The sequence below is a fragment of the Cyprinodon tularosa genome, unplaced genomic scaffold (genome assembly GCF_016077235.1).
Source record: "Cyprinodon tularosa strain WSP-4 unplaced genomic scaffold, ASM1607723v1 ctg430, whole genome shotgun sequence".
Taxonomy (NCBI): Eukaryota; Metazoa; Chordata; class Actinopteri; order Cyprinodontiformes; family Cyprinodontidae; genus Cyprinodon; species Cyprinodon tularosa.
This window is the reverse complement of record NW_024039153.1, coordinates 1,337,287-1,347,683: the sequence shown is the minus strand read 5'-3', so window position 1 is coordinate 1,347,683 and position 10,397 is coordinate 1,337,287. Positions and strand designations below refer to the sequence as shown.

The window sequence follows — 10,397 nt, the reverse complement described above, 5'->3', positions numbered from 1 at the left end:
CCCAAACATCCAGTTTGCAGGATGACTTCCTGCCGAGAGACAAAGACAAAAACAACAAGGTTAAGACTCAGGGAGACAAAAACTCAGTTTCACTCAGCATAACTCAGCTTGGCTAGAGTACCCAAAACTGGCAAACACTCTGGCGTCGAGGTAGTGGCAGTCAGCAGCTTAAGAGTCCTCAGGTAATGAGGCAACCATCCGCAGGTGTGTGAGGAGGCCAACGAGAATCAGGCGCCACCTGGTGGGGGAGGGAAAACACACAAAAACACAACCCACACAAACTGGATTCTTGACAGGAAGCACAGGTCATGCTTCCTGGCACGCTATTTGGAAAAATCCATTCCACATCACTGCTAGTAAAGGTTATCTACCTCTATATTGTAACTTCCCAGGAAAGATAAGCTTATTTATTTTGTAATTTGCATCGTTGGTATTTATACGGTGGCCACATATCCTTATTTACCAGACATGTCCAAATTTCCACTGCAACACACACATGATGCAGGTCATGATTTTTTTTTTTTGTACCAGTAGTCTTATTTGTGGGGAATTTTTTTATATATAAATGTGGGTGAGATGAGATCCATCCAATTGACTGTTTTATCATTGCGTGCTCGATCATCATAAAGGTAAAATGGGCTTGTGCATCTCGCAGGCTTTAATAAGTGTTCCCTCTCGGGAGCGGGTACAGGGCTGTGCATGTGCACTATACCTTTAAATTCCGGTGAGTTGACTTGAACTGAGTGAAGTTGTGTGAATTAAACTGATTTAAGTTTATTTTAAAAGCAAAAGCAGATGAGAAATGTATGAAACAATACAAAAGTACTGAGTTAGGAGACATTTTTTTTAGATGACAATCACAACCGGCTATAAAACAGTAAATTAGTGATTTTTCATGTCCTTCACCATATGGTTCTCTGTGGAAACTTTTATTCAGGTTCAATTGTGTCTTTTAAACATTTTTCCTATACTTATCCTTTGTTTTCAGAGTTAATCATCTGTTAAAATATTTATTTTATATTTTTTTCGAATCTTATCCAACTCAATGCAAGTCGCCAATATAAAAGTGTCTCCCAAAAAGTTGGCATACACCGTAAAATATGAGTCCAGTGTGTTTAAGCTCTTTAAAAAACGTGGATTTTCCTTAAAGTGAAACACAGTGAGATTTTCCTGAGGATTGTTTTGTTATCCTCTTCTTCTATCCAGCATTTTGTGAACCTTCATTTTTTATCCTTACATCTTTACTTCACCAGACAAAAGTCTCATTAGGTCTTCTTTCAGAGGGTCACCTTGCCAAGAAAGGCAGCTGCAGACTTCAGAGGGGACAGGACACACAAAATTTACAAAAACAACCATTAAAAATATATAAAGTGCATGCAGTTTCACACGTAGAAATGTATAGTATGCATAGTAGTTTGCTTTTGCATCAAAGTCACCCTCAGAGTTCCTCTTCTTGCTCTGCAGAGGATCTTACTGTTGCATACTCCTGCAACATGGACAGCGTGTTGTTTTGGGGGGGGTTACAGTTATTGCACTTTACATTTTTGTGTTACAGCTAACCTCTGCTTCTCTCTCTTTTCATTTCCTTTCATCGTCCTTTTCTGCACCCCTCCCCCAGCTGCTGAAGTGAACTTTGTTCTGTGGATATAAGGGTGATGATGAGGTTTGCTGAAAATATTCAGCTATGCTCAACCTCCTGGCCCCCAACATTTGCAAGTCCTGTCTAGCCAACCAGAAGTGCCTTAGCAATCACCTGACCCTGAAGTCCCCACACAAAGAAATGTTCTTCCTTTTTTTCCGCTCTCTTCCACCCCAAGTGTGGGGGGTGAACAAACCCAAGCCCAAAACTGGATTATGTGTTTAGCAAGCTGGCGTGTATGGGTACGTGCACTGCATTGTTTTATTGATAACACATGGCAATAGTGTGTATATCCGAGCAGCCTCCTTACAGTGAGGGGAACATGCTGACATAAGGTATGTCCGCGAGAGTTGTTGTGAACCATCTGTGCGGTGTGGCTTAAAGAGAACCTGCCTCTTTAAAAAAGGAAGGGATCGCAGGCTTTAGCCATGTTTGGAGAAAAAAAGCTGCTGGCTTGAAATTAAAAGTTTTTTTTCTATGAGGAATGTGTATTAATACAATGTCCTCCATAACTTTGAAACAGGAAAAGTTTTTATTGTTGCCCTAAATTTTATTTTCCTCCATTTTGTTGTGGACTCTGTTTAATTCAAGCAGATTGTTTTTAAAACAATTTATGATTTTTTAAAATTCGATGAATAAAGCAAGCAAACATTTCTGTGGGATATTTTAGTATCTTTGCATGTGGGAAAAATAATGATTTTCTTTATATATTGATAGTTACAAATTTTCTGAAAATATTAAAGATCCAGATATGATTTGGCATAACACTTAACTAGTTATAAAAACCAAAGCTTTAACTTTACTGCCACATTTTGAAAAATCTGCAACTCGTCTGCCATGATGTAGTCTGATTTCATGCATTTGGACATAAAAATCCCACATTTCATTGAATGCAATTTTTAATAAATGATGTGCAGATTACAACTTTTTGGCCAATTTCTGATGTTTGTAAAGCTATAACCTGACTATACCATGTGCAAAGATTACATTTTTTTTTCAGTTAGGTCTTCTGCTCTTAACAACTTTAAAATATTCATAAAGGTAACAATAGTGCGGTTACACTAGACTGGTATTTTTAACTATCATAATACTATCATACCAATAAAAGTGATGAAAATAACGAAAATGTAATGACATTATTGATGAAAAAATTTAAAGTTGGACCACAGGCTTAAAGTAATAACGTTTAGACAAACAGGCCGTTGCAAATCCATGAAAAAGTCTCTCAGAAAATAATAATAGTAATAATAATGTTGAACCAGGTACATGCAACCTTGTCCTAGCACAAGCGCATTGCTCTAACCACTAGGCAAACACTCCCCCTATAAAAAAAGGATTTATCAAGAAATTAACTTTTTAATGTTGGCACTCTGCAAGGAGTGCCCCTCCTCAAAATGCAAATTCCGATGTTGCAAGGCATTGTGTGCCTTATCATATAGTGTGACTAAAGAGGGTGCTCTCTCACGGATCTCGCTAGCAGTCTGCAGTGAGTCACAACATAACACGGTCATAGAATGTGGTGCAACAGCAGGCCAAGTTTTATCATTTTAACACTTTTCAAAATGTTGTTTAAAACATTGAGTGATTTCTTCATATTTTAAACTAGCAAATTTTGCAAATAAACAAAAATCCCTTTTTTTTCTCAGAATTTGTTGGGTTTTCTTGATTTTCTGTTTGTGCTCTGCTAACTTGTTTCTACTTTAGTCATGACGAGTCACAAATAGGTTTTTAATCTTGAAATACCTTAGGGTTTCAGCAGTTTTCTGGGAATTTGTCCCAGATTGGTGCAGCATATGAAACCGTTCTGGTTCTGGGTGTTTGGACTAGACTTGAGCCAGATGCCTTGAGAGGTCTGGGTGATTGATAAGCTGACTACAAATCTGTCATGTGTTTTGGTTCAAAGCCAATGACTGATTTATGGACTAAATAGGTATTTTAAAGTCTGTTTCAGGGAGCCAGTGTAATGAATTTAGAACTGGTGTGATGTGCTCTAATTCACAATTTTAATGAGGACACAGACAGCCGCGATCTAAATCAACGGTAGCTGTCTGATCAACTTTTTATGGAGACCTTCCAGGACTCCGTTGCCCTGTTCATTTCTACTAAAGATAAACACCTGAAATTGTTTTTCAAGGTCCTGCTGAGACATTAGTCCATTAATCCTTGAAATGTTCTTGAGGTGATATAGGTTGACTTTGTTAATTTTTTTTAAGTGTCTCGGAAGGTTTGCACCCAGATTTCCAGCCTGGTTTTTAATGACTGAAGCTTTGTGTTAACTTTTAAACACTCTTCCTTTAGTCCAACAACTGTTAATGTTCCATATTGATAGTGCAGAAGAACATTATGGCACAGTCATGCTTTCATGAATGAGTTCACAGCCAGCAGGCGGCTTTGTAATGTCTGCATAGTTATGGTATCATATGTTGTTGTTTCCTATAACCTGAATTAAGGGGAGAATGTAGATGTTTAATAGAAGGGAACCTAAGATAGACCCTTGGGGAACGTCACAAGTGTTTTTTTGTGGTCTCTGATGTAAAGTTACCTACTGAAACAAAAAGTCCATGTCCTTCAAGAAAGATTTAAAGCAATTAAGTCCTGTGCCAGAAAGGACGACCCAGTTTTCAGAGTGCTCTGAAAAAATACTGATCAGCAGATTGAATTATGCACTAAAGTCCAATACTGTGGTTCTTCCTCAGTCTACATTTATAAGGATGTCCCTGGCAGCGGTAGTCTCTTTACTGTGATGAGAATGGAAGATGTCAAACCTGCTGGTCGTTGTTAAGAACATTTTTACCGACTAAAACTGCTTTTTTAATAATCTTGATGATTAAGGAGAGGATCAGACGAGCCTGTAGCTCTGCAATAGCAGCTTTTCCATTTAGTTTTTTTTTAACAGCGGTTTTATTATTGCTGTTTTTAGCGCCTGGGGGAAAACATCTGACCAAAGGGATTATTTGAGTTAAATCAGATGTTATGGCAGGCAGAGCTTTCTTTAAGAAAGCTGAGGATAAGAACTCTTTAGACAGCAGGTAGACAAACTTAGTCGGTGTGCAATTTATTTGTAGTTTTTGTAGTTTATATGGTGAAATTGGGAAATGTTGTCAAAACCACGAATAGTTGGAGACATATTTGCTACTGGACTCAATATGAATTCAAAGACCAACCTCTGACCTTTTTGGTTATTTAGCAAATTCATTCTGGAGTAAAACTGTCACATTTGGGTTTATTTACTGTGGAGAATGTAGCACAAGCATTACTGATGTTTTGATAACGATTTCAGACATTTTATAGAAAATACAATTCCTTTTCTAGTATCTTCTTACATAACTTTGCTTCCCTTTGATTTCTTTCTAAATGAAAGTGTTAATTTAAAGTCTTTCTTCACTAAAAACATCAATAATTATCATTGCTGCACAACTTGGTTGGGTTTAGGTATGGTGTGTTCACTGATCGGAAAAAAAAAGACTTATGAGACAATTAGATTACGATCAAGTTAAAGACGGGTGCATTCCTGCTTTTTATTGTGTTCTTACAGTCACGCTCAGAGAAGTTAAGGTCTTTTAAATGGAGGCGTATCTCAGTGTACGAGCCATCAAACAGCTAGACCAACAGCCTTTTCTGTGTATTTCCTGCTTGCTGTGCATGAGAAACTGCAGCACGAAGAGGTCAAAAAGCTTTGTGTTGTTTTAAAGTCTCGGTGGTATGTTGAGAAAAAATGCAGGCTGGAAACTAATTTCACTTATCCTTTTTTTTTTCCGATACAAGTTATCTGCATGCTTGGGTTATGATGTACTGCTATCACAATTCCACTCCTTGAGATTTAGCGTTTATGGAGTTAAAAGCCTTATTTAACAGAGCTGATCTGAATTTGTTTATTCATTGTGTTAATGTGACCATTTCAGCCCCGATTTAAAGTATTAAAGTATTACTTACAATCATATGTAGACACTGGTGTGTGCTCTGGGTGTTTTTTGCCTCCCAATGCACTCTATCACCTTTTGAGTCCTCGGGGTATCATGCTGCACGGCTTCTAAGTCAGATTATCTTCTGTTGTGCCGCCAACGTGTCTCTACACCCTGTCAGAGACCTGTACAGCTTCTGTTCATAACAAAGGGCTGTAAGGAAAGTCTTTCTTGTCTAACCTTTGCGTTTAAACCGGCACGCTGAGCCCGTTTCTCCAACACATTTGCTTTGTTGTGTTTGTGCAGCCATAGGGTTCACATGTGCGGTTTATTTGCAGTGACGCATCAACAAGAGGTATGAAGTAGTGGCGTTTCTGAGGTGTCTGTGATGGGCAGGCATGTGTACATGATAAAGACTGCATTGTATTATCTCCTCTACCTCCTTCTCTATTTGCCATCTTTTTAGACTCGCTGGGCCTGTCTTGCCTGTAAAGCGACACACACACACTGCGAGGCCCCCAAAAGGGGGCATTTACCAATGAGAAGAAGTCCAGAGACAATATCTGCTTCTTATAGCCCCTGTGCTTTTCCAAATGTTGTGTTTAGTGTCACTTTCTTATAGACTCTGTGGAAGAGGAAACCCCACAGAGAGGGAGATCCTAAGTAAGTTTTAAAAATGTCTTGATTGGCATTAGCAAAATTCCCGGTTGTATAATCACAACAGAGACAACGTAAATTCATATTCTCCCTGTATCAAACAGGTAGAATGAGAAAACAGCCAATACTCCTCTTTCCCTTTCTTTAACAACACTGGCTGCCATGTGTTTGTTTTTATAGCTTACCACCTGGAACCATGGATCCAAGCAGGATGTGGAGCACTAACTACAGTTTGCTTATGTTGGAGCCAAGGGGCCTATCATGTACAGCCAAGGGCTTTGAACCACTCATCCAGTACTATAGTACAGATATTTATAAAGCACAGCTGAGCTTCTTGATTGAACAGCACATGTTTCTACTCTTCTAAGGCAAACTCCTTCTCGTTCAGGCAAATCACCCTGTCCTCTAAAAGGCACCATTGTGTATGAGTCACACTGGGGAAGAACACCAGGAGATCCCCCTATACTCTTTTCTCCCCCCCTGCTTTCCCAGCTATCCCACCTCTGGAAATGGATACAATGTGAATCCTGAGAAGCTAAAAAAGCTCCTGAGAAACATAAGCACAGCTGTTTGGAACTGCTCTCAACTTGAAGCGTATAATACAATGCAAATTTTTCTTAAAAACCTGAGTTTTCTCTTCTGTCAAGAGGCTATTTTCATAACATGAAGGGTTATTTTTTAACAGCCTGCTTTCTGTGAAAATAAAAGTGCATCATTATGTGTTAACAAGGTATTGTGCCTGATTGTTCTATAGTGACTTAATAATGTTTTTTCACACATTAAAGGTATAGTGGAGGATGTTGTTTATCCGGATGGATCATCAAAATAAGTGGTCCTCCTAATTATCAGTCATTCTGGTGACATAAGGCCGTCCTACGTGCTCGTCCTGATTTCACTGTACAGGTGGTGAATCTGACGTAGTGGAAAAAATGCAAATCCATCCATTTTCCGTCAGGGTTTATCCCAGCTGGGGTCGAGAGGGATGCTGGTGCCTATCTGTTTACGGGAGAGAGGCGGGGTACACCTTGGACAGGTCACCAGTCCATTGCATGCTTAAATGCTCATTTATTTTTGGAAAGTAAGCTTGTAATGCAAACAGCAACTTTTAAACAGAGTGTGCACGAGGAGAAATGGGTTTGTGCATGCTCTCGCACGCATTATGCATGTGCATTTTTTTTTTATTTGAGAAAATCCTCCAATATACCTTTAATAGACTTCAATGTATATAAAATGTATGTATAAATTATAACAAAGGAGCAACCTATTAGGTTACTAAACAGAAAAAATATAAGCTTGATATTTGAAACAGTATAATCTTCCATAAAATAAAGGTGTAGATCTATCATCTATTGAGAAGGCATGTTGCTCTACTTTACGTGTGACTTCATGTCATTTAAGTGTCTGTTTTCAAGGCTATAATTAGTTGTGGGAGCAACACATGTGCTTCTTAACGCTTGCTAAGACTTGACTCTATTAACATACAAATGCCCTCACAATCAGCCATGTTTATTCTATAGTCTATTTCTATCATGTTACGAATTCTGCACCACCGTGCAGCACAGCTAAATAGGTTATATTTAACTGATGACTTAGAGGAGCAATAATTAAGACATTTACCACAATAATTAACTGAAATCATTCAATTATTTCATGCTGGATAGAATGAACATTCTCTATAAACAGTTGGTTCTCTCAATCAACAATGTCTTAGTCAAGTTTTTCAAACCCTGATGTTCGGTGGGAAATTACTTCTGGGCAATGTGTAGCCTGTGTTTAATTCCTTATCCCTGAGCAAAATCATACAGGAATAACCCAGGTTGCCAAAACAGATGACATACATGGGACTTCTATGCTACCTTCCTCTTGGTCAGGTCGCTGTTTTAAAGCGGTCATAGAAGGATTCTATAGGGTATTTGGTCATTAAGGTCTCTGAATAGGGTGTGTAACATTTGTTTGGTTGAAAATGACCTGTTTGCTGTTCTATGAGCATTAAGTGTGTTGGCTCCTACAGCGTGGAATCAGCTCCAGTCTGAGCTCAAAATGTCAGACACTATTTCATTGGACTTATTTCGAGCGGTTCTTAAACATAGACAACAAGCTTCTATGAAACGGTGTCGCTGCTTTTAAATTGTTTTTATTGTTTTATATTTGTGCATAATATGTATTAATTGGTTTTATTTTTGTAACCAGGTTGCAATGTATTGCAGATTTCTGCCCAGGTCCCCCTTGAAAGTGAGATCCAGATCTCAACGGGGTTTACCTGGTTAAATAAAGAAAATGAATGAGCCCTAATGCAGCCTGGTTAAAAGCCCTAGAATCAAACGACAGGTTTTTTTCCTTTTATGGTTTGATCATGAATATTTATGCCCCGTCCACACGAAGCCGAACCCTGGCCTAAACGCACAAATTTTTCACCAATCCAGCCTCTCATCCATACGAAGCCGGCGTTTCGGGGGTCTGTAAACGATCTTTTTTTTATTCAGCCTTCAGAGTGGGAAGATTTTGAAACGGCGTTTTCGCGTTTCCATCTTTAAGCTCTAACCGCATTTTTTTTCTTACACGCATGCGTCGTAGCGTCGCCTCTAAACACGCATGCGCGACACAGTATCACAACAACAATGGCGCCGTACTGTGTTGAATGGTTGCTGCTCATGCTACTCACCCTGCTGTCGGGCTTACAACAGAATCTTCTTCTTCTGGAATATCTCCAGGAAGAACAGAGCAATATCGACCACATAGTTCAACACCTGAATTTGACTGAACCACGAAAATGGACCCGCAGGGCAACTATGTATAAATATTACTGCGCATGCCCAACAATTCGTTGCCTGTTTTTGCCTATTTTTGCTTTGGCACCACAGCGCCACTTACAGGCCTGGCATACACTTTGTAGTGTTTTCATGCATTCGTGTGGTCGATCACATTTATTTTACGTCTCCATCTTTACAACAAACGTTCTGGAAATTATTTGCGTTTCGTGTTCGTTTTGACTTCATGTGGACGGGGCCTTAGATGAGCTGTGCGCTGATTGGTTGATTTACAATGGGCAAAGCTGCTGAGCAAAGACGCATCATAGCAACAAGCACTCACTCACTGAAACATCAGATTGTTGATATGGTAGGATGACCAGACTTCCTCTTTTTCCCAGACATGTCCTACTTTTTCATAAATGTCTGGGGTGAATATGAAAATCACCCGAGATTTTGGTCGACTACAGTGCAGCATGTAGTCGAAACAGACCGGGGACTCGAACTGAGCCGTCAGTTCCAGACTGGTCCGGGAACCCCGGCGGATGGAATTAAGTAGCCAGCGGGGGACGGAGCGACCGAACCCGACACTGTGAAGGTAGCCTGGACAAAGGCGGCCCCGTGCTTCCTCCAGCCTGCCTTACTGGCCCCGAGCCCCCCTCCTCCGGCTGAGGACGGGCGGCTCATGGCTCTCTGCTGAGCTCCGGTCCAGTCAGCAGCCCAGCAAAAAAAAGTTAAGCAAATCCTGCTTTGAACTGTCCGAGATTTTGAAAGCTGTCTTTGGTAAAATGCATCGAGCAAATGAACAGCTGAGCATCAAACTTTGCAGGGATCCTCTGACAGACAAAAATAATCCATGCCTGTCGAGTCTTCGGATCCTTGGGAAGACTGAAAAATTTCTATGTGCATCCTGGAACGCTGCATTTACTCAACTGGTTCTGGCTCATTTTCAATAGAGAAACTGCCTGCTTTGTAATTGTTGTAGAAATAAAACCAACTGTAGACTAAACAGCTAAACTGCTGTCTTCCATCTACCTCTATTCATGTTCTTGGTTCCAGTGAACTAGTGGGCTGGTCTATATGTCAATTTCAGTGCATGACAAAAGTACAGGCCAGAACCAAATAAGGCAACATCCCAGAGTTTACGTCAACCTGGGGCTTCGTTTGGATTCGCCTGTTTTATGGTGGAAGTTAAGAATTGTGAGATTTGCAGAGAAAGGAGGCGTTGATGGGGTTTGAACTTCTCTGTACGTCCATTTCACCCACTGAACTATCCTTATTCGTGACAATGGAAACTCTGTTTTTCTTTCTATGACCCTTTTAAAATAGATCTTTAATCTCAGTGGGACTAACCTGGTTAAATAAAGGCTAAATAAATCTATTTATGCCCTCCCAGCTGCCTCATTTGTTTTGATGCACAGCTTAAACGACAAATACCTTTGTGGTTATACT

At 39.8% G+C, this 10,397-nt stretch overlaps 1 protein-coding gene across 5 annotated transcripts in view; it reads left to right on the top strand.

Moving 5' to 3' along the window:
- dnmt3ab (DNA (cytosine-5-)-methyltransferase 3 alpha b) overlaps nt 1–10,397 on the top strand; it is an 82,798-nt gene that overhangs the window by 49,170 nt on the left and 23,231 nt on the right. The window contains exon 1 of one of the 5 annotated variants that reach the window (XM_038299530.1): nt 1,731–1,881. The exons of the other annotated variants lie outside the window; for them this stretch is intronic. Within the exon in view, the coding sequence (XP_038155458.1) occupies nt 1,855–1,881 (27 nt within the window). The 5' untranslated portion in view covers nt 1,731–1,854. Of the gene's footprint in view, nt 1–1,730; nt 1,882–10,397 lie in introns of those variants that run through there. 5 annotated transcript variants of the gene reach the window in all.